At 42.2% G+C, this 24,520-nt stretch overlaps 1 protein-coding gene and 1 non-coding gene across 2 annotated transcripts in view; both read left to right on the forward strand.

The window, feature by feature from the left end:
- Positions 1-24,520, forward strand: part of HMGXB3 (HMG-box containing 3) — a 68,674-nt gene that overhangs the window by 42,207 nt on the left and 1,947 nt on the right. The window contains exons 12-19 of the mRNA XM_053565971.1: positions 2,654-2,955; positions 3,350-3,477; positions 14,739-14,870; positions 15,748-15,932; positions 19,518-19,737; positions 21,038-21,171; positions 22,122-22,238; positions 23,812-24,021. Of these exons, the coding sequence (XP_053421946.1) occupies positions 2,654-2,955; positions 3,350-3,477; positions 14,739-14,870; positions 15,748-15,932; positions 19,518-19,737; positions 21,038-21,171; positions 22,122-22,238; positions 23,812-24,021 (1,428 nt within the window). The remainder of the gene's footprint in view (positions 1-2,653; positions 2,956-3,349; positions 3,478-14,738; positions 14,871-15,747; positions 15,933-19,517; positions 19,738-21,037; positions 21,172-22,121; positions 22,239-23,811; positions 24,022-24,520) is intronic.
- LOC128569388 (U6 spliceosomal RNA) lies at positions 5,024-5,129 on the forward strand. The gene has a single exon (XR_008375349.1). It is a non-coding gene; the product is annotated as a U6 spliceosomal RNA (small nuclear RNA).

Below are 24,520 nucleotides of genomic sequence, written 5' to 3' on the forward strand. Positions count from 1 at the left end.
TTTCAGAGGTCCTCAGAATTTCCACACATGAGTATTTTAAAGTGCACAGACAGCATTTGAGTCAGCAAATGAAAAGACTAAAATGAGGGTAAGAAGAGAAATGTCACTGATCTGCCTTGTGGAGAGAGGGGTTGGGACACAGAACAGATCAGGATCTGAGAAGAAGCCAAACCACTCACATCTAAATTGGACCGTCATGAATGGGAAGGATTTGAATGGCAGGGGAAGGCATGCTGTACTCAAGGACAAGCATGAGCAAAAGTGAAGAGTATTCCATTTGGATGGAGGAGAAAGGTTTGTGTGGAGTAGTGGTAAGGAAAATAAGACCTGAAAAGTATGTTGGGACCATATTATTGGATGGTCTTGAATGCCAGACTGGGCACTTTGTTCTTTAGGCAGTGAAATCGCGATATCCTTGAACCAGGGAAAGGCCTAGAGAAAGCTTATTTCTGGAGTAAGGTTTATAGGGGTTTGGGAGTGGACAGGACTAAAAAGATGGGGAGAACTGCTTTTAAGCTCTTTCTTTGCATATGAAGAGGAGTCTTTCTGGTGACAAATCTCGTCCCCTGTTCTCCAGGTCAGTGCTTATGGTCCTTGAGAGAAAGTATGTGGCACTAATCGTTTAGTGAAGAAAACATTGGGAATTGAGAGACCTGGCTGGAGTGACCCTGAGAAGCTGGAAGCTTCCTTCTCCTGAACTTTAGTTTCATCATTAGTAAAAGAAAGTGGACAAGGCAGATTAGATCTGGGCATTTTACTCTCACAGCCAGAAGCCCTAAAGAGTCAAAATTGAGCTTCATGGAGTCTATAAACCCCTGAAATTGCATGCAAAATAGGTTGATAGCTTCCTTTAGAAATGTTCTGCTGGAAGCCCTCTGTAGGAAATGAGCTTTCTTCCTGGATTTTCCATGAGTTTTTAGGTAGTCCTCTTTCCACAGCATTGATCACACCCTTTACTAACTGCTTCTTTAACTTCCTGTGAGATCAGGACCTGTAAAATTAATAGAGAACTCCCTCCCCTCTGACCAAGGCATTAATTTATTTCTGAGGGAATCTGACCCAAACAACTCCCATTAGGCCCTACCACCAACATTGAGGACCAAATTTCAGCATGAGATTTGGAGCAGATACATCCAAACTGTAGCGTTAAGCAATTAACTTCTACAAAGCAATGATACATGCATATCTGGCAAATATGAGTTAGCATCTTTTGTATGTCTCTGGCCTCATGCTCGTTGTGGGAATCAGTAAATAAACAGGGACTCTATCCTCACTAAAGACAGTTGTAAGATGATGCATTCTGCAGGAAAGTTGTGCTTTTAGGGAATACAAAGGAGGAGGTGATTCATGCTGTCTTGGTAAAAAGGATCAGGAAGGCATCTCCATTGAAGAGACACTCCCTTGAGAAGGATGTGTTCTTAATGAGTATTTGAGAACATTGTTCCTGGAAGTCTCTGACCAGTGTGCTAGATAGATACCCTTATATCCTGAAGAATTAAAGACAAGGCTCAGCACCCGTGGCACGGTGGTTATGGCAGCAGTCACATACACAGAGGCTGGCAGATTCGAACCCAGCCCAAGCCAGCTAAACAACATGACAACTGCAACAAAAAGCTGGGCATTGTGGAGGGCGCCTATAGTCCCAGCTACTTGGGAGGCTAAGGCAAGAGAATCTCTTAAGCCCAAGAGTTTGAGGTTGTTGTGAGCTGTGACGCCATGGCACTCTACTGAGGGCAACATAGTGAGACTCTATGAAAAAAAAAAAAAGAAAGACAAATGTTAAGCAGTGCACATACTTGTTTATGTATCAAAACTACTCTTTGTAGAGTTTTTCATTGCATCACAAACACTCTGCAAAATGTTTTACTCGAAGTATCTCATTTAATCTGTACAACAGTTTTTGGAAATCACTAATAATTTTATGCCCCATTTCACAGATGAGAATATTGAGATGCAGAAAGATTAGGTAAATTGTCTGGGATCTCACACAGACAGCTTTTAAGTTGCATATTCAGAATTACAACCCTGGTCTGTTATCCTACAGATCTCAAGTGAATGGGAGCTGACTGTTGAATCTATTACCAGGAGATGGATATTATTCTCACATTTTACTGATACAAGTCAAGTATCCCTTATCTAAAATGCTTAAGACCAGAAATGTTTGGGATTTTGGATTTTTTTCACATTTTGGAATATTTGCAGAATACATACTAATTAAGCATCCCTAAACCAAAAATCCCAAATCTGAACTACTCCAATGACCATTTCCCTAGAGCAGTGGTTCTCAACCTGTGGGTCACAACCCCTTTGTAACAATGAAAATACATTGCAACATTAGGAAAGTTGAGAACCACTGCCCTAGAGTGTCGTATTTGTTGGTGCTGAGAAAATTGCAGATTTGGGGAGCATTTGAAATTTTATAATTTCAGGTTAGGGATGCTCAACCTATTAAGAAACTAAGCCCTAGAAAAACTGAGCAAACTATGCACAGCCTTTAGTCACACAGTGATTTATTAGCTGAGTTGGTCAGGAACCTGGGTTTCTTGTCTCTGTCATGGGACCTCCCCCCACCCCGCCCAGACTTTCATTGTTTGAGCCTATGGCTGGCTCTTTCTGCCCTGGGTGCTTGGTGATAGACCTCCTCTCTTCCCAGGAGGCAAGCTCACCACTCCCAGATGTGCTGAATGCCACAGAGCCCCTGAATGTGGCCCAGAAGGAGATCCAGCGTCAGTCCACGCTGCAGCTGCTGCGCAAAGTCTTGCAGATTCCCGAGAACGAGTCAGAGCTGGCTGAGGTCTTCGCCTTGATTCATGAACTCAACAGCTCCCGACTTATCCTGTCCAACGTGAGTGAGGAGACAGTCACCATTCAGCAGACTTCTTGGTCGAATTATTATGAATCTCCATCCACGCAGTGCCTTCTCTGTAGCAGCCCATTATTCAAAGGGGAACAAAGGTAAGCACCCTTAACTCTGCCCTCTAACAGTCCCATCCAACTTGGCCTTTCCTCAGACAGCTTCAAAGCTGTAACATATGAAGATGTTATTCTCTTGTTTTTTTTTAGGCTGCTTTACCTTTCCACTTGCTGAAAGTAAAATAATAATCAATAGTAGTCATTTCTATTGAAATGCTTGAAAGTTATTACCGGCTTACAATTTAGTTTACACCTGGACTGCCCAGCATAATGTTTGAGTTTGGGAGTTCAGCGAGATTGGCTAAATTATGTAATAAATTCAGTTATTTGCCTGTTACGTTAAAGTCTTGAGATTTTGCTGTTGATCAGTGAGCCCTAGAACTGAGTAAAAATTTGATTTCCTTTATGTTTTTTATTGGTGATGTTTTGTTGCCAGCTCCCTGGCTGGGCCTCAGGAGTGCTGGCTGCTGACAGCCAACCGGCTGCAGACAGTGACTGCACAGGTGAAGATGTGTCTGAACCCCCACTGTCTGGCCCTGCACAGCTTCATGGACATCTATACAGGTGGGTGCCAGCCTTTCTTCCCTCAGAACACCCCACAGCAAGATTGAGAACCACCTCTGTGAGTCAGACCTCTGGTCCTTTGAACATTGGACCTTTTCCCAGATGGGGCTTCTGAGAAAGGGAGGATCTTCCTCCTGGATCTCCCAGTCCCAGGAGATGACATTTATCTCTCAAGTGTTTGGACTTTCATCTGGACTTTTTAAAACAAAGTTGATTTTTAAAACGTTTTCTTTTTAGTTTATTTAGAGATAGGGTCTTGCTCTGTCACCCAGGCTGGAGTACAGTGGAATTATTATAGTTTACTGCAGCCTCAAATTCCTGGGCTCAAGTGATCCTCCTGCCTTAGCCTTCCAAGTAATTGGGAGTACGTTGTGTCACCATGCACAGCTAATTTTTTAATATTTTATAGAGATGAGCTTTCACTGTGTTGCCCATGCTGGTTTTGAATTCCTAGATTCAACCCATCCTTCTGCGTCAGCCTCCCAAAGTGCTGGGATTACAGGCATGAGCCACTGACCCAGCCTCTTGTACTGTTCTTCGGTAGACAAACCCACCTCCTGCCTAACATCTGGTAGCCATTTGATCTCTTCTTTATCCGTATAGTTTTCTCTTTGCCAGAATGTCATGTAAGTACAGTAGTATATGGCCTTTTCAGTCTGACGTCTTTCAGTAAGCATTATCCTTTGATATTCACAGCTAAAGTGGTACACTCACACAACGCAAAGGTACTCAACAGTAATAATAAACACAACACTGGTTGTTCTTTACTCATTGAAGGATATTTGGTTTGCTACCAGTGTTTGGCAGTTGCAAGTAAAGCTGCTGCAAACATTTACATACAGGCTTTTCTGTACATGTTTTTATTTTCCTTGGGTAAAAACCTTGGAGTCAGATTGCTGGGTTGTATGGTAAGAGTATATTTAATTTTATAACAAAACCAAACCCCTTAGGAAAGTGGCTGCACCATTTTGCATTCCCTCCAGTAATGTCTGAGAGTTCCAGTTTACTCTGCATCCCGGCACTCAGTATTGTCTCTGGCGTTCTAATAAGAATGTGTAGTATGATTTCCTTCTAATTTTATTTTATTTATTTATTTTTGAGACAGGGTCTCACTATGTCAGCCTGGGTAGAGTGCCATGGCATCATAGCTCCCAGCAACTCCAACTCTTGGGCTTAAGTGATTCTCTTGCCTCAGTCTCCCGAGTAGCTGGGACTACAGGTGCCCATCACAACACCCGGCTTTTTGTTGTTGTTGTAGTTGTCATTATTGTTTGGCAGGCCCAGGCTGGGTTCCAACCTGCCAGCCCTAGTGTATCCTACCCACTGAGCTATGGGCACTGAGCAAGATTTTGTTGTAATTTTAATTTTTATCACTCTAGTGATTAATGATGTATGTATTTCTACATGTCTTCTTGGGTGAAATATCTCTTCACATCTTTAGTCCATTGAATGGTGTTGTTTTCCCACTTGAGATTTGAGACTTCTTTATTGACACAAAATTTTAAAATATTATGTTAATACCTATGAAAATAAGGGAATTAAAAAAACTCATTTCAGCAGAACATATACTAAAAATTGAAACAGTTTAGAGATGATTAGCATGACCTCTGTGCAAAGATGACACACGAACTCATGGAACATTCCATATTTTTCTGCTAAGCCCTGAGTTTTTTGCAGTGATGGGGCAGAGGGCCCCTGCTTCAGGGTCTTGAGACTCTGAGGGGATGGCTTTCTAGTGTCAGGGAAGAGAAGGGTTTTGTTTAATGCCAGTAAATGTGTGAGCTGGGCAGGGGAAACGTTTTTTAATGTTACGGTTCACATTTAGGTCTATAATCCATTTTGAATTAATTTTTGCATGAAATATAAATTTTATAATCAGGAATTTTAAGTCTTCCAAACTTACTCTTCCAGAGTTGTTCTGGCACTTCTAATATTTTTGTGTTTCCATATAAATTTTTAAAGTAATCTTGTCAATGTCTATAAAATACTGGTAGAATTTTAGCTGGGATTTTGTTGAATCTATACATCAATTTGGGGATATTTGACTTGCCTAAAAATGTTTATTCTTCTGATCCAAAACATGGTCTTTCTCCATTTTATTAGGTTGTCTTTCATTTCTTTCATCCATTTTTATAATTCTCAGCACATAGATTTTGCACATATTTTGTTACATTTATATCTTAAGTATTTCATCTTTTCAGTGCTGAATGATATGGTTCAATTTCTGACTGTTTATTGCTAATGTGGACATATAATTGAGTTCTATCTGTTGACTTTGTGTCCAGTAACCTTGATAAATTCATTTATTAGTGCTAGAAGCTTTGTAGATTAGTACTATAGTTTTTTTTTTTTTACTAAATCATAACTGTGTACATTGATGCATTTATGGGGTTCAGTGTACTGATTTGATATACAATGTGAAATGCTTACATTGCACTGATTAACACGTCCATCACAATAATACTTTTATTGATATTTTTGAAATGTACTATTGCATCACATACATTAGGAGATGTCCCCTCAAATACCCTCCCCTCTATCACCTCTCCCCTTCTACGTTCTGGACTGTAGTTATGTTTTACCATTTGTATGAATATGTAAGTGATTATGTATTGTTTTCATAGTAGTTCTGAGTATACTGGATATCTTTTTCCCCATTCTTGACATACTTTATTAAGAAGAATATGTTCCAGCTCCATCCAGGTAAACATAAAAGATGTGAGGTCTCCATCTTTTTATGGCTGCATAGTATTCCATGGTGTACATATGTCATGATTTGTTAATCCATTCATGGGTCGATGGGCACTTGGGCTGTTTCCATGTCTTGACAATTATGAATTGGGCTGCATTAAACATTCTGGTGCAAATGTCTTTGTTGTGAAATGATTTTTGATCATCTGAGTATATAACTAGTAGAGGAATTGCAGGATCTAAGGGTAGGTCTACTTTTAGTTCCTTGAGTATTCTCCAAACTTCTTTCCAAAAAGGTTGTATTAGTTTACATTCCCACCAACAGTGTAGAAGTGTTGTTCCTTTCTTCCACATCCACACCAACATCTGTAGTTTTTGGATTTTGTTATATGGGCTAATCTTACTGGAATTAGATGATATCTCAAAGTGGTTTTAAATTGCATTTCTTTGATGATTAAAGATGATGAGCATTTTTTCTTGTAGGCCACGCGCCTGTCTTCTTCAGAGAAGTTTCTGTTCAAGTCTCTTGCCCACAAAGAAATGAGGTTATTTGTTCTTTTCTTATTGATTAGTTTGAGTTCTCTGTGGATTCTAGATATCAGACCTTTGTCAGAAGCATAACCTGCAAAAATCTTCTCCCATTCTGAAGGTTGTTTGCTTTACTTACTGTGCTCTTGGCTATGCAAAAGCTTTTTAGTTTGATCAGATCCCAGTAATATATTTTTGGTGTTCAGTTGCCTTGGGGGGGGGGTCCTCCTCATAAAATATTCTCCCAGGCCAATTTCTTCAAGTATTTTCCCTGTACTCTCTTCTAATATTTTTATAGTTTCATGTCTTAAGTTTGACTCTTTTATTCAGTGAGAATCAATTTTTGTTAATGGTGAAAGGTGGGGGTCCAGTTTCAGTCTTCTACAGGTCTCCAGCCAGTTCACCCAGCACCATCTGTTAAATAGGGAGTCTTTCCCCCACCGAATGTTTTTGATAGGCTTGTCAAAGATCAAATGACGATAAGTAGCTGGGTTCTTCTCTTGGTTCTCTATTCCAGGCGTCCTCAAACTGCGGCCCGCGGGCCACAAGAAGTTGTGTGAATTGTATTTGTTCCCGTTTTGTTTTTACTTCAAAATAAGATATGTGCAGTGTGCATAGAAATTTGTTCATAGTTTTTTTTTTAACTATAGTCCAGCCCTCCAACGGTCTGAGGGACAGTGAATTGGCCCCCTGTTTAAAAAGTTTGAGGATGCCTGCTCTATTCTGTTCCATAAATCTACCTCTGTTTTTGTGCCAGTACCATGCTGTTTTGCTCACTATAGATTTCTAGTATAGCCTGAGATCTGGTAACGTGATACCTGATTTGTTTTTATTTCTGTGTAATGTGTTGGCTATTTGAGGTTTTTTTCTGATTCCATATAAAACGAAGCACTATTTTCTCAAGCACTTTAAAGTATGACAGTCGGGTGGCGCCTGTGGTTTAGTGAGTAGGGCACCGGCCCCATAACCAAGGGTGGCAGGTTTGAACCCAGCCCCAGCCAAACTGTAACAATAAAATAGCCAGGTGTTGTGGCAGGCGCCTGTAGTCCCAGCTACTCAGGAGGCTGAGGCAAGAGAATTGCCTGAGCCCCAGAGCTGGAGGTTGCTATGAGCTGTGATGCCACAACACTCTGGCGTCAGACAAAGTGAAACTCTGTCTCTAAAAATAAAAAAATAAAAAAATAAGTATGACAATGGTGCTTTAACAGAGATTGCATTAAATGTGTAGATTGCTTTGGGTAGTATGGACATTTTAACAATGTTGATTCTTCCCAGCCATGAGCATGGTATGTTAACATCTTCAGCTATTTCTTTTCTGAGAGTTTCATAATTCTCATTATAGAGGTCTTTCACATCCTTTGTTAGGTAAATTCCTAGATATTTCATCTACTACTGTAAAAGGAATAAAGTTCTTGACTATTAGCTTGAGTATTGTTGGCATATATAAAAGCTCACCGATCTGTAAATATTGATTTTGTATCCTGAGACACTCTGTATTCCTTGATTGCTTCTAAGAGTTTTGTAGTTGAGTCCCTGGGATTTTCCAGGGATAGGATCATATCACCGAAGAGTGAGAGTTTGATCTCCTCTGACCCTATTTGGATACCCATGATCACCTTCTCTTGCTTGATTGAGATGGCTAGGACTTCCATTACTATGTTGAATAGCAGTGGAGACAGTGGGCATACTTGCCTAGTTCCTGATCTGAGTAGAAATGTTTTCAGTTTTACTCCGTTTGCTATGATATTGTCTGTGGGTTTGCTGTGGATGGCCTCTATCAGTTTGAGAAACGTCCCTTCTATGCCTGTTTTCTTAAGCGTTCTGATTATGAAAGGATGCTGGATATTATCAAACCTTTTTTCTGCATCAATTGAGAGAATCGTATGGTCTTTGTTTTTTATTTTATTGATGTGATGTATTATATTTATAGATTTGCATATGTTGAACCAAACCTGTAACCCTGGAATAAAACCAACTTGGTCAAGGTGTATAATTTTTTTTTTTTTTTTTACAGTTTTTGGCCGGGACTGGGTTTGAACCCGCCACCTCCGGCATATGGGGCCGGCGCCCTACTCCTTTGAGCCACAGGCATTGCCCAAGGTGTATAATTTTTTTGATGTGTTGTTGAATTCTGCTTGCTAAGATTTTTTTTTTTTTTTTTTTTTTGAGACAGAGTCTCACTATGTTGCCCTTGGTAGAGTGCTGTGGCATCACAGCTCACAGCAACCTCAAACTCTTGGGCTTAAGTGATTCTCTTGCCTCAGCCTCCCAAGTAGCTGGGAATACAGGCATCTGCTCCAACACCCTGCTATTTTTTTTTCTTGTTGCAGTTGTCATTGTTTAGCTGGCCTGGGCTAGGTTTGAACCCACCAGCTTCGGTGTATGTGGCTGGTGCTGTAACCACTGTGCAACGGACGCCAAGCTTAAGATCTTATTGAATATTTTGCGTCAGTATTCATTAATGATGTTGGTTTATAATTTTCTTTCTTTGTTGGATCCTTTCCTGGTTTGGTGATCAGGGTGATATTTGCTTCAAGGAATGCATTGGGAAGTTTCCCTTCTTCTGTGCTTTGGAAAAGGTTGTATAATATAGGTACTAGTTCTGTAAAGGTTTGATAGCATTCTGATGTGAAGGCATCTGTCCCGGACTTTTCTTTTTTGGGAGATTTTATATTGTTGATGCTATTTCAGTGATTTGATGAATGTAGGACTATTCCTAATTTCTAATTTCCCTGGTTGAGTCTAGGAAAGTGGTGTGCTTCTAGGTATTGGTCCATTTCCTTCAGATTTTCGTATTTCTGGGAATAGAGTTTTTTGTAGTAATTATTGAGGATTTTTTGAATTTCTGAGGTGTCTGTTATTTCTCCTTCATTGTTTCTGATTGATGATTAATAGAGATTTTAATTTTCTGTTTCTGGTTAGGTTGGCCAAACCTAACCAAGAAAAGATCGGTTTTATTGATCTTTTCAAAAAACCAACTTTTGGGGGCACTGCCTGTGGTTCAGTGGATAGGGTGCTGGCCCCATATACCAAGGGTGGTGAGTTCAAACCTGGCCCCAGCCAAACTTCAACAAAAAAATAGCCGGGCTTTGTGGCAGGCACCTGTAGTCCCAGCTACTCAGGAGATTGAGGCAAGAGAATCGCCTAAGCCCAGGAGTTGGAGTTTGCTGTGAGCTATGTGACACTACGGCACTCTAACGAGGGCAATAAAGTGAGACTCTGTGTCTAAAAAATAAAAAGAAACCAAAAACCCCAACTTTTTGTTTTGTTGATCTTCTGAATGATTTTTTTGTTTTCAATTTCATTTAATTCTGCACTAATTTTAGTTTCTTCTTTTGCTGGGTTTGGGGTTGGAATGTTCTTCTTTTCCAATTGCTTGAAATGATCCATTAAGTTGTTGGCTTCCCCTCTTTGTTTTCTTGATGAAGGCTTCCAAGGCTATAAATTTCCCTCTTAGAACTGCCTCTGCAGTATCCCATAGGTTTTGATAATTTGTGTCTTCATTATCATTTTGTTCCAGAAATTTGGTGATTTCCTTCTTAATCTCGCTGTTGACCTAGCTATCATTCAGCCTAACATTATTTAGTTTCCATGACTTAGTTTGAGTATGAAGATTTTTGTTACTGTTGAGTTCAACTTTTATTCTATGGTGGTCTGAGAAGATATAAGGAATAGTTTCTATTCTTCTAAATTTGCCAAGGTTAGACTTTTGTCCTAGGATATGATCAGTTTTGGAGGATGGTCCATGGACTGCTGAGAAGAATGTATATTCAGTTTTATTACGATGAAATGTTCTGTAGAGGTCTGTTAAGTCCATTTGCTCTAGGGTCAGGTTTAAGTCTAAGATGTATTCAGTTTCTTCTAAAAGGATCTAAACAAAGGATCTATCCAGAACTGTCAAAGGGGTGTTAAAATCTCTAACTATTACAGTGCAGGAAGATATCAAGGTGTTTATACCCGTTAGGGTTTGCTTTATGAATTGAGGAGCATTCTGGTAGCGTGCATAAATGTTGATTATCGAAATCTCTTCATGTTGGGTGTTTCCCTTGACAAATATGTAGTGACCATCTTTATTTATCCTTATCTTTGTTGTTTTAAAGCCAATTGTATCTGCAAATAAAATTGCAACCCCTGCTTTTTTCTGATTTCCATTTGCCTATATTATAGATGTCCATCACTTCACCCTGAGTCTTTTTTTATCCTTTAAGGTAAGATGAGATTCTTGAATGCGGCAGATATGTGGTCTGTGTTTATGTATCCAGTCAGTCAGCCCGAGCCTCTTTAGAAGACAGTTTAAACCATTCACATTAATTGAGAGAATTAATTAAGCCTGGTAGTGTTTTGGGTGTTTTCTTTTCTTTTTTTTTTTTGGATGTCTAGTGGACATTTTTAATCTTTTCACCACTGTAGAAGTTGGGTTTTATTCAAAAATTTATGAGTGAGTTTACTGTGGTGGTAGGTTTAGTTATTGCAAATTTCTTCAACATGTATATGTCATTAAAGTATTTGATTTCTCCATCACAAATGAAACTCAGTTTAGCTGGACACAGGATCCTGGGCTGAAAGTTGTTTTGTTTTAGGAGATTGAAGGTCAACGACCATCCTCTTCTGGCTTGAAACGTTCAGCTGAGAGATCTGCAGCCACTCTGATATTTCTCCTGTTGTAGGTAATGCCTTTCTTACGTCTGGCTGCTTGTAGAATTTTCTCCTTCATCTTAACTTTGACAAAGCTAATCACAATGTGTCTAGGAGATGCTTTATTTGGATTGAGTCTTGCTGGGGTTCTGAAACTGTCTACTATCTGAATTTCTGTATCTCTTGCAATGCTTGGGAAATTCTCCTCCATAGTCTCTTTGAGTAGAGCATCTGGACCTTTAGGACCATCCTCCTCTCCTTCGGGAATTCCTAAAAGACGAACGTTTGATCTTTTGGAGTGATCCCACAACTCTCTCAGGGAAAACTTTGTCTTCAATTTTAGAGATTCTTCTGCCTGGTCGGCTCTATTAATGAGGGATTCTACTGTATTTTGGAGCTCCTCAAATAAGTTTTTCATTTCCTTGAGCTCTGCTATCTTTTTTATTGTGTCCATATCTTTGTTGACTTTGTCTTTGAATTTATTAATTTCTTGAGATAACTTGAGAACTACTCTTCGGATTTCAATTTCTAACTTTTCTTTCATTCTATTCATCTTATTTGCCATCCATATTCTGAATTCAGTTTCTGACATTTCAGCCATTTGTCTATGCATGGCATCCTCAATTGTATCTGCTTTGTCAGTCCTGGAGGGGGGGGAGTGGTTGATCTACTCTGGTTATTCATGTTGCCAGAGTTCTTCTGTTGTTTCCTCACCATGTTTATTTTCTACCATAACCATGTTTGGTTATTAGAAGTGGTAGGGTGAGATTGAATTGGGGTTCCCAGGTAGCAGAGATAATCAGCCCCTAACCAAAGCACTAGGCTTTGTAATTTGTGGCTTATCCCCTACAGCCCTTACAAAGGCCCCTTTCAGAGTTTTAGCCAGAGAGTCTGAGGACCTACTTGGTGAGATAGCACAAGCTGGCTCCACTTTGCAATCAGCCAACCTCTATTCTATCCTAAGAAGCCACAGTATTAGGTTTAAATCTCGGCCGTGGAGAGTTACAGACAGCTGCAGTGCCCCGCCCCAGCCCTTCAATTCTCTTCTGCTGTAGAACTTAGAAAGTCAACCTCAGGGTGTCCCCGGGTAGATAGTCCCAGACATGAGTTCCAATCACATTGTCTCAGGCAGTACAAATCCTGCTCAACAGAGGGATCCAAAGGTCTCCAATAGCACAATTGGAGTCTCTCGTCCATGCACCCATTCACCAGACTCAGTTCACACTGGTGTCTGCTTCTCCGTGCCTGCCCAGTTGGAATCAGGAGACCAAGCCCCCACCCACCAGTCTCAGTCCATACGCAGCAAGCCTCTGCTCACCAGCCCAGTTGGAGTTAGGGGACCACGTCCCCGCCCACAGGTCTCAGTCCACACCCAGAGGCTTGCTGGCTCTGTTGGATTCAGGGATCACACCCACTAAGCCTCTGCTTGCAGGTCCAGTTTGAGCCGTGGACCATCCTGCCCACCAAATTCAGTACACATCAGGCAACCACTCTACTGCTTGGTGGCGTGGTCAGAGCTGGGGGTTCTGCACCCCCTCCCACCAAACAGCCCCGGGGTCAACACCACCACTGGCAGGGCAAAGTCATAACCAGGGGACTGCTGATCCTCTTGCTGAGTGTCCCTTTCTTCCCACACCCTCTATTCCCCACTAGTCACAGATTTCATCCTGATTTCATCCACACTATGCCCAGATCTCTCAGGAAAAGACCAAACACTCTGCGCTCTGCAGGGGAAAGAACTTCAGACTGCCGTGCGAGTGGGGAAGGGTGGACTGGGAGTTTGGAATTGTGGGGGGAAATATTTGTTCAGTTTTATGCCTGGCAGCATGGTATCTAGGTTCATAAGTGGGACTTCCCTGGAGAAAGAGACCTGGTGTTTAGAGGCTCTCTCCAGTGAGGTAAAATGAGAGGTCTTTTGTTGCCTGCTTGCTCACTGAGAGCCTGCAGCGGGCCTCCTGCTTGGGGCAGGGGTTTCCTATCCTCTAGTCGATAGGCTTTGTATCTGAAATTTGTTTTCTTGAATGCTCTTCCTTGGAATCACAGCTTTCAGAACTTCTTTCTTGGCTTAGCTCCCCACCTTTGGCTTCATAGAATTCGATTCTGTCCAGTTTTTCTCCCTCTGGTCAGGAACCTCTGCCGAGGGTTGCTACTAATCAGCCATCTTCCCAGAATTCCTCAGTATTATAGTTTTTTAAAGTTTGTCAATTTGATAGGTAAAAATTTATATCATTTATTAATTTGTTACATTTATTTAATTATCATTAGCATTGTTATTTGTGGTCCTTAGTGGGTGTTTTCTCTATTGTGAACATTTCCATTCTTGGGGCTTTTTAGTTGACAGTTTTCTCTCAATGTATCAGTTGTCTTTTAAATTTCTATAAGGTGATTTTAGGGACACCAAGATGTTTTTACTTTTTATTAATTTAATTTTTATTGAAACTTTTTATTAAGCTTTAATCTCCCTTAATGGTTGCAGCCTTTGCACTCCTTTGTACTCTTCTAGGAACACATATTCTAAAATTTGCTTTTGTGCAGATTTATGCATTATATTTTGTGCAAATGTAAACTCATTCTCTTTTATCTGTCTTAAACTGATTGCATTTAAATTCTTAGCCTGGGCAACATAATGAGACTCTATCTTCAAAAAATAAATAAATAAGAAAAATTAGCTGGGTGTGGTGGTGCACCTGTAGTCATAGTTTTGTGGGAGACTGAGGCAGGAGGACTACTTGAGTCCAGGAGAGACTACAGTGAGCTGTGATTGCACTGCTGCACTCCATCCTGGACAACAGAGCAAGACCCTATCTTTAGTACATACAATTATTCCTTTGATTTTTTTTTTTTTTTTTTTTTTTTTAATTCCAGGATTTGGTGTAGGGGTGATTTTATAGCTTTTATTATATCTCTTACCCACTCCTGGTCTAAAAGATGCTCTTGGTGGTTCCAGGTACAACTATATGAGGTATAGAGAAAGAGGACTGAACTGGGTATTGGAGAAATGTTTCTCTTTTTATTGGGGGAAGGGGAAGAAATGTACTTTACATATTTTATTCCTTTTTTCATTTATGTATTATGGACAACTGTGTCAGAACACTTATATCTATTTTTTTTTAACTACTTGGGCCAATTTAGCAAGTACTTTATTCTTTTTTTAATGATTACTTTTATTTTTTATGAATGCAGCATGATATAATTAACTGTACCTTTGTTGATGGGCATTGAGTTTGTTTTTTAAGAGACAGGGTCTTGGTACAGTTCCCAGGCTGGTCTTGAACTCTTGGGCTCAAGTAATCCTCCCACGTAACTGGGACTATAGGTGTGCACCACCGCCTGGTTAGTTTGTTTTCTATTTTTGCCATTGCATATGGTGTTACATGAATTACCTTGTTGCCTCTTTTAACCTACAGGTCTCTTTAATGTGGGAAACAAGCTGCTAGTAAGCTTGGACTTGCTCTTTGCAATCCGAAACCAGATCAAGCTGGGAGAGGACCCCAGGGTGTCTGTCAGTGTTGTTCTGAAGTCAGTGCAGGAGCAGACAGGTAAAGATTGTCTTCCTCTGCTTCCCAAGGTTAGGCCTAAGCTTCATGAGAATTTTCTGTGATGGACTTCGGATGAATTAGTCTGATATTTTGAAAAAGAGATATTCTTGACTTCCTAATGAACTCTTCCTTTTGAATTTTTACAAATGATAAAGTAACTTTGGAAAGTATGAGTCTTTCTATGCATCATGGCACTCATAGTGAGAGATTATACCTGACTTTAGAAGCATATTGTTTGGGCGTGTCTTGGCCCCACTATGTGTCAGGTTCATTCTGAATCCATAGCTTCCTGAATGTCTGCTACCAGTCCCCAGTTTCATGCTAAGACCTGAGGGTGGGACCCTGCCTCCTTACTGTCTAGAAATTTTTTCCCATTGCCCTCTTTACTTCTGTTCATGTTTTTCCCACTCCATGTCTACAGAATTCAGCTCCCTCTTTACCATGCCTGATGTGAGGACAGATGGAGCAGAGCAAAGGGTACTAGAGCCATGCAGGCATGAGTAAGTTAGTGGCAGTGTGATTTTAAGCAAGTTATTCTCTGCGCTTCTATTTTGTCCAGTTTAAAATGGGACTAGTAATAGCTTCTGATTTATAAAGAGAATTTTGTGAGAATTGAAGTGTTCAATACTCTCAGCACAGCACCTAGTAGATGCTTAGATTAAGGCAGCTATCACTGTGGATGGGATTACCCTTTCAGCTGCCACCTGAGCACTGGAAGGCTGGGTGCCCAGACTTCAGAGTAGTTAGTCGTCTTGGGTGTTTTTAGGGGAAAGTCAGTCATGATTCAGAATGGCTGTTCTCATGGGCCACTGCCTCATCCCTAGTGGCTTGAGGGTCATTTTCTTTGACCTCCTCAGTACTCTTCCTCTCTTTGCAGAGAAGACTCTGACCTCAGAGGAGCTGAATCAGCTGCAGGAGCTTCTGTGCAATGGCTATTGGGCTTTTGAGTGCCTCACTGTCCGAGATTATAATGACATGATCTGTGGTATCTGTGGTGTGGCCCCCAAAGTAGAAATGGCTCAGAGGAGTGAAGAGAATGTGCTGGCCCTGAAAAGTGTGGAGGTGAGTGTCTCTTAGCCACTGTGGATGACCTTCAGAACTCTCATCTCATTGGGGCAGCCACCTTCTTGCATGATGTCCCAGGGATAGATAGCTCTAGTACTACCCAGGTAAGGCAAGTGGCTTTTTCCATAGCCCAGGGTTTCATGTAAGAATAGCTAGCTGATCATACAAGCATTTGCGCTTACTCAGTTACTCATTCAACGCATGTACTTTTTAGATACCTGGGAGATACCAGTAAAAAACCTCAAAGTTTCTTTTCTTGTGGAACTCACATTCTGGTTTAGGGAGATAAGAAACAAATATTTGTCATGTAGTAATGAGTGCTGTGAAGTTGGGTAAGGAGAAGAGAGCAGTGTGGTAGAAAAGGGGATTCCTATTTTCTAGAGCGCAGTCAGGAAAGACCTCACACATGGTGTCGTTTGAGTAAAGAGCTGGAACCCATTTAGCTTTGAGGAGGAACGTTCCAACAGAGGGAGCAGCAAGAACAGGGTCTGAGGCAGGCTTGCTGGGTATGACTAAGGAGCAGAAGAAAGACCGTATGGCTGGAGTGTGGGGGTGGGAAGATGTGTAGTTCCAGAGGCTATAGGGAGACTGGACACTTGCGTGGGTCACTTGGGCCATTTTAAAGACTTACACAGAGTGAAATGGGGTTGGAGGAAAAGAATGACCTGAGCTGACTCAGGTTTTGAACTAAAAAATTTTCACACAAAGGTAACAACCAAATAAAGATGGCTTCCTGGATTACTTATAACAAATATCCAAGAAATATATGATTCTAGTCATAGAAGAATCGCAAAAGTATATTTCCCCAATTCATTGAATAAGGACATATAACTTGAAGACAAAACTAGACATTTACTACAACAGGAGAAGTTGGGGTAGATTGGACTAATGAATATAGATGCCAAAGTCCTGAATAAGGTAATGGATCATGACCAAGTTTATCATAAGAAAGCAAATTTGTTTCAACATTAGGAAATACAGTACTTAACAAGTAAGGAGGAGAAAACCCATATGTTTATTTTATTAGGTGTAAAAAGGAAAAAGCCTTCAATATAATTCAACACCCACGTGGGATAAAACTGTTGCTGAGACTAGTAGGGAATTTTCCTTAACTTTCTATAGAGTTTTTAAAAAAAAATTCCACAGATTACTCTTTCCCATGATCATGCTAAGACAGCGGTTCTCAACCTGTGTGTTACGACCCACAGGAACTGTATTAAAGGGCTGTGGCATTAGGAAGGTTGAAAACCACTGTGTTTAGAGGTCTTGTCTGCACTCTGCAGGCACAGAGTGCCCCTTGAGTATGGGGGCAACGTTTCTGTCTCTGAACTGTGTCACAGTAAACAAGAGGACTGGATGTGAAGTGACTGTAGGCACTGAGTCTACGTCTTGTGTTCATTGCCATGGCAGGTGTGCACCTCTAAAGTTGAACTGCTTCCGTATATTTTGACATGGATAGCTAGACTTATTAGGGGTTTAACACACAATCCTGTCTGGTCTTCCGCATTAACAAATAAAACCTTTTTGTGTGTCATCTGACCAAGAGGCTATTTCTGGACTCATTCAATCTGCCTACCCCTAATGGTCACATTAGTAATGCAGCCCAAGATTTATTAAGCATTTTATTATTTAGGCCAAGTTCTTACTCTGTGCTGAGTGCTTTACTGTATGACTTATTCTCACCATAACCCTGTGAGGTTTTTACAGATAGGCACTGAGGCCAGGGGGCTTGCCCAAGCCCAGCTAAGCAGGGGTGAAGCTGAGATTGACTTTGCTCAGTTTGTCCAGCCAGCTCCAGCGCCTGCACTCCTAACCGCTGCCATGTTCCCCAGTATCTCCTAGGACTCCCAGCTCTGGTTTTTCTGATCACATCTGGCCACAGAGACTTAATGTTTTGCAGAAGGGGCAGAGGTCACCTACCTGCCTGGCACCTACCCTGTCCCAGTCAAGTCTCCTCTGTCACAGGATAGAGTAGCACTCCATTTCTTGTTTTGCATGTTTCTTGCCTTCTCTGATACTGGGTACTTTTTTTTTTAATGCAGTTTGGCCAGGGCCAAGTTTGAACCCGCCACCCTCAGTAAATGGGGCCAGCGCCCTACTCAGTGAGCCACAGGTGCCGCCCAATACTGGGTACTTTTTTATTAGGGACCAGGACTTTTAATTTTCTTTTCTGTGTGGAAAGTATTGTACATGTAGCGAGAGGGTTATCCTGAAGTCTGTGAAGTAAAACAGAAAGTTTTTGAATGAAACTTAACTATGCTGTTTTCCATGGGGAGACCGGTGGGCCCGTCCCCTCAGGGACTGTAGAGGGGAGGCCCTTCTGGTCAGTTTGTATGCTCAGATGGGGCTACAGGTGTGAGCCGCCATGCCTGGCTAATTTTTTTTTTTTTTTTTTTGAGAGACAGTTTCACTTTGTCACCCTTGGTAGAGTGCTCTGGCGTCATAACTCCCAGCAACCTCAAACTCTTGAGCTCAAAAAAAACAAAAAACAAAAACAAACAAAAAAAAACTCTTGAGCTCAAGAGATCCTTTTGCCTCAGCCTCCCAAGTACCTGGGACTACAGGTTGCCTACCACAGTGCCCCGCTATTTTTAGAGATGAGGTTTTAGTCTTGCTTAGGCTGCTATTGAACTCCTGAACTCAAGCAATCCACCTGCTTCAGTCTCCCAGAGTGCTAGGATTAAGGGGGTGAACTACCTCTCCTGTTGCCTGGCCTATGCCTGACTAATTCTTTTTTTTTTTTTGGTAAAGCTGAGGGATCTCATTAAGTTACTCAGACTGATCTTGAACTCTTGTGCTCAAGTGATCCTCCCAACTTAGCTTCCCAAAGTGCTAGGATTATAGGTGTGAACCACTGCTCCCAGCCTACATTTCCTATAAGTAACCCATATAGCTCTAATTAAAGAAGTAGGATTAAAGTCATACTTGGAGCACCATGTAAGAGGGCATTGCAAAAAGAAAAATCGAATAACACAAGTGCAGGACGCCAATAATAGATAAGTAAAGGAAATAGCTTTAATGACCCGGTCTGGGAGGACTTTCCAGAGAAGGTAACCACAGGGCTTTGGAAAACTGATGAAATTTCACTAAATAGAATTCTGAATATTCTTGCGAGCTACATGTAAGGAATAAGGGCATAAGGGCATGGGCTTTGGAACTAGACCTATGTTTCTATTCTTGTTTTGTCCCTTACTCTAGTAGTCTTACCTCAGACAGCCCGCAGAGTTGTTTTTTAGCAATTAATTAGAAAGTATCTGGCACATAACATACTCAAATGGTAGCTTCCCTTTCTCTTTCCTTGCAGGACAGGGAAAATGACATGGGTAAAAAGTGTAGAAGCAGAAGGGACTGAGGAACTATTCATAGCTGGGAGAGGGCTGTGGTGTAGGAGAAAGAAATGCAACCAAGGGGTAGTTGGGTACAAAGTTGCCAAATTCAGGGGCACTTGGGCAACACATGATTCAGATTCCTTCCCATCATGAGCCTTGCTTTCCCCATTGTGTGTGATGAAAGGATAGAGTATGGTGTTGCTGATGTTCTGTGGCTCCTACAGTTTGATCTTCTTTATCCTGACCTTTTTAGTTCACCTGGCCTGAATTCTTGGGCTCTAGTGAGGTAAACGTGGAGGACTTTTGGGCCACAATGGAGACAGAGGTGATTGAGCAGGTGGCGTTTCCTGCCAGCATCCCTATCACCAAGTTCGATGCCTCTGTTATTGCGCCCTTCTTCCCACCACTCATGAGAGGAGCTGTGGTCATCAACACCGAGAAAGACAAAAACCTGGATGCACAGCCGGTACCTGGTAAGGCCACCTGGTGGCTGACTGGGGTCAGGGAAGGACTCAGCCAAGAGTCTGGAGATTGACTATAGCAAGATAGGCCCACCTAGAAGATTCCTTCTAGAAAGATTACTATAGCCTGTGACAGAATCCCCTAGAGGGTACAATCATGGTGCAGAGTTGTGAAGAGCTGGCAGCCATATTATATAGGAGAGACACACAGCTCACTGTTAGCCTGGGATGCACTATACTGAGTAGGGGAAATCCTGCAAAAAGTGCTGATGGTAAGGTTCCAACCCAAAGGTTTTCATTAAGGGAGAGAAGGGTGAGGTAAGGAATCCGCCTTTAAAATGGGTCTTAACAGATGATTTTGCAGATGATTTGTGGATTATGTATTGAGAAGCCCTGGACTGGCTATTAAGAGCATAGTTTTCTAATAACTTGGGTTTGATCCTCTGCTATGCTACTTAGTAGCTGTGGAGAGAAAGCCTCTGGAAAATCCCTTCATTGCCCTGAGCCTCTTGCTTCATTTATAAAGAGGACATGATAATGATTACCTACCTCCAAGTGGTTATGAAGATAAAAACTGCAACTCATAGTAAGAAATGTTTTGCATCATGACCCAGAATGATACCCCTATATATGCTAGTGTGTATATCTATAACCAAAGTTATTTTGGTTCACAAAATAATACTTTACTTCACAAAACAATACTTTTCCTTACCAAGTGCAATATACTTTATTTTCTGTTTTATTTTTAAAATTCTGACTATGACTTGCTAAATTGATTGTGTAAGTACTTAGTATGTTGTGTTCTACTGTTTCTCAATTGTTGCTTCCTAACATTAGTTATTGAGGTCCTACCTCATATTTACTATGTGAAGGCCTGGGCGTTCTTTTTTTTTTTTTTTTTTTTTTTTTAGGCCCCCACATAGTTCTCTTGATTTAGTCTGGTTCAGGCACATAGTGTATAGAGAGCAATTTGAAAATGAGATCTCTTGGTCCACTTACTGCTGCAGTTGAAGTAAACATCTGAGATCTTCTAGAAAATCTTAGAATAATTTAGATTAAAAGTTGACTCATTTTAAGGTTCTTTGTGATGGCTGTCTGCAGGATATCTCACTGAGACGCTCCATGGCAGAAGCCCAGTTTAGAAAGACCATATAGAAGCAGAAATCATAGACTTGCATGGAGTCCCTCTCCACCAGCACCCATGGGAGGGCTCAGTGCAGCCCGCTTCTGTTCTCATCCTCACGTGCCAGGGCCTACCAAGGCCTTTACTGCCTGGCAGCACACCCTCCCATCAACACTGTTTATTTTGCAGGCAATGGCAGTGCCTTGGTGAGGCTGCTCCAGGAGGGCACCTGTAAACTTGAGGAGATTGGCTCCTACAGTGAGGAGGGGCTACGGCACCTATTGAAGCAGTGTGGCATCCCCTTTGGGGCAGAAGACTCCAAGGTGAGTATGGGCGGCAGTGGTGGAAATTGGGGCTTTGGAAATAAGCCAGTTGGTCTACTTTTCTGGACAGAGATATGAATACCTGTGACTGCACCTGCCAGAGGGTGCTGGCTGTCAGGGCTGGGAGGTGGTCAGCAGCCAGATCCTGACATGCATGTGGGGCCCAAGTCACCTCCTCAGTGGAGCTTGGGCTAGGCACTATTACTATGTGTGACTTTGAATGAAATAACTTACTTTGAGCTTCATTTTCCTCATTTGTAAACTAGAAATAATAACCACTTTTAAGGAGGGCTCTACACACAGTGTCTGGTTATCACCTATCCAAACTCTTAGAAAATGGCTGCTGTTACGTTCAGAGTGTGTATGTGTATATGTGCTTTAGCCATACATTATTTACTTTCGCTCATATTTCTGTGCTGTTGAAAATGTCATGCTTTCGGGCGGCGCCTGTGGCTCAAAGGGATAGGGCGCCAGTCCCATATGCTGGAGGTGGTGGGTTCAAACCCAGCCTCGGCCAAAAACCACAAAAAAAAAAAAAAAATGGGCGGCGCCTGTGGCTCAAGGAGTAGGGCGCTGGTCCCATAAGCCAGAGGAGGCAGGTTCAAACCTACCCCTGGCCAAAAACCAAAAAAAAAAGTAAAAAAGAAAATGTGCTTTCTTCAAACTTGGATTCAAATCTTCCTCTTTGAAAATTTCTCTGCTGTATAAACCATAAAAGGACTTGGGCCACAGAGTTTGTCAGCTTGGTCAGTCTGGCTGGCTTTGTCTGTGACCTGATCCTTTAGTTGCTCACCTGCACCTAGAGGAGGTTGAGCTGGTGAGGCTCCAAGGCCCACTGTGTCCCTGGAACTTTATTCTTTTGGGTGTATTGAAGTGAGCATTTGGTGCTGTGCACCAGGCCCATCCCTTAGCATTCACCTGATGTTTTTAATCTTGTCCTTCTACTCCAGGACCAGCTCTGCTTCTCCTTATTGTCTCTCTACGAGTCTGTACAGAATGGAACCAGAGCTAGACAGCTCCCGCCTCATTTCACAGGTGGTAAAATCTACAAGATGTGCCCCCATCAGGTAAAAAGATAACAAGGGGGATCTTGGGGGTGAATTTGCTAATGTCAGACTGCCCCCATACAGAATCTGATTGATATAACTCATTCTTTGGTTGTTAAGACTTAGGTTTCTGGGTAGCCTATGGAGAAGCCACCCATGGGTCAGGTACCACTCCTTGGGCTAGGGAGGGGAGCCTGAGTCTTATTATGCACCCTACCTGGTACTAGGCACTGCATCAACTGTTAAAAGTGTTAAGGGTTTGAGCAACAAAGATGTCATTCCTCCCTAGTTATACTCACAGTTTAGTGGGGAAATAAAGTCACCACAGCTTGTAACGATAGCTCTGAAGGAAGCAGATGAGGGCCTGAGATAGAAAGTAACAGAGAGGAACCTGCTGTCTAGGAGGTAGCCAGAGAAGGCTGAGGCCTAAGGATTGGGAGCAGCCCTGGGGAAGGAGGGTTCCAGCAGGAGGATCACCAGGGCCTGGAGTGGGGAAGCATAGTGAGCCAGGAGGTAGGATGTTGGCAGGTTTCCCAGAGGCCTGACTGTGTAGAATTATCTAGACCAAAGTAACAGTTTGGATATTATTCTCAGAGTGATGAGGGACCTCTTGGGTGGTTTTGAATAGATATAGTGACAAGGCCTGATTTTGGTTTTAGGAAGATCACTTCACATGACTATGGAAGTGTGTGGACAGTGTGGCACTGGGTTAGGTTGTGTACCAAGTGAGAGAATGGGCCCAGGACAGAAATCCCACTTAAGTACTGAATGGCTTAGGCTAAACAGAGCCTTTAGTTTGCTGAGGCGTATGAGTCAGCAGGGTGAGCTGCTTGTAGAAAGAGAATCGGGTTATCAGCTACAACAAAAATATGTCTAAGGAAGGTTCTTGACATGTGCCTCCACCCTGGGTAGATTAAAGCCTGCTTGGAGGATCTTGAACATATGCCTGGGGTCATAAGGAGAACCCCCTGACACTGCAGAGACCTGTAGTTATTGGAGCTGTGCTAGAAGTGACATCACTTGGCAGTGACAGCCAAGCAGGTGTGAAGGCAGAATTCTCCATCGTACCCAGACCTGTCCAGCAGTGGAAGGGTGCTTGTGGGCCTTGTCAGTGGGGTTGGTTACTAGACTACATCTGGAGTTCCCATCTGGGAAGTAAGCCCACCAGGGTCTGGTGGGAAGCTTGTATGAAATACAGATGATTAGACCTCATGCCTAGATATCCTAATTCCTTACAGTTGGGTTGAGGCCCAAGACTATTTTTAACCAGGTGTTAGCTACTGGTACTGTGTAGCTAGCCTTAGGAACCAGTAGATGATGCTTGGTAGGGTAGTGTGGGGGGAGTGGGAGGAGATGTTCTAAGGTGCCTTTCAGCCTAAGTTGAAGATAGAATGCTCCCAGCTCTTTTCTCAGGAGGGGAAGGATGAAATAGCAACTTCACTGAGGGACAGAAGTCAGAGGGAGCAGAATGTCACGGGCTGTGGCAGGATGGCCAGGGCTTCAGTCATGAGCCCGATTGTTCATCTTTCTGAGGACTACATACAGTTGTCTTTAGATTGGCTGCTTAACTTTGCACTGGCCTTTCATCTCCCAGGTAGTCTGTGGGTCCAAGTACCTTGTGCGGGGTGAGAGTGCCCGAGACCATGTGGATCTACTTGCCTCTTCCCGCCATTGGCCACCTGTCTATGTGGTAGATATGGCCACTCCAGTGGCCCTGTGTGCTGACCTCTGCTACCCAGAGCTGACCAACCAGATGTGGGGGAGGAACCAGGGCTGTTTCTCTAGCCCCACAGAGCCGCCTGTGGTGAGTTGCCTTTTGAAGGACTGGAATAAATTACTCAAGTTGACAATTTTTCACTCCTCTGTTTCTTCAGGGGGCCCTCCTGGGTCTAGCATCCTTTTTTTCTCCACCAACATTTTGTCTTGATGCTTTGAAACCAATATTTACTCCATAAATATTTACTGACCAACCCACTTGTATGCATTTGTGAGGCCACAGCGTGCCCGTAATGTGCCCAAGGTATTCTAGGCATAGGTGTCTGTGTTTAAAAAGGTTGCCTTCCAGATAAGCATAGAAAATTGCTACCTTTGAGAGTCATTGTGCAAGCTGACATGTTAAGGGCGCCAGCCAGCTTTGGGGTACACAGTTTAATTTAGATTTGGCAGGAATATACTGCACACTATGCCTCTTGTAGTCTAGAGGCACCATGGTTTAGAAATACTGACTAATCCAACCCTCTCCTTTTACTAAGAGAAGAAACTAAGGCACAGAGGAAAAAGTGGATTTGTCCAGAGTCACAGAG

This window comes from Nycticebus coucang, chromosome 17 (genome assembly GCF_027406575.1).
Source record: "Nycticebus coucang isolate mNycCou1 chromosome 17, mNycCou1.pri, whole genome shotgun sequence".
Lineage (NCBI taxonomy): Eukaryota > Metazoa > Chordata > Mammalia > Primates > Lorisidae > Nycticebus > Nycticebus coucang.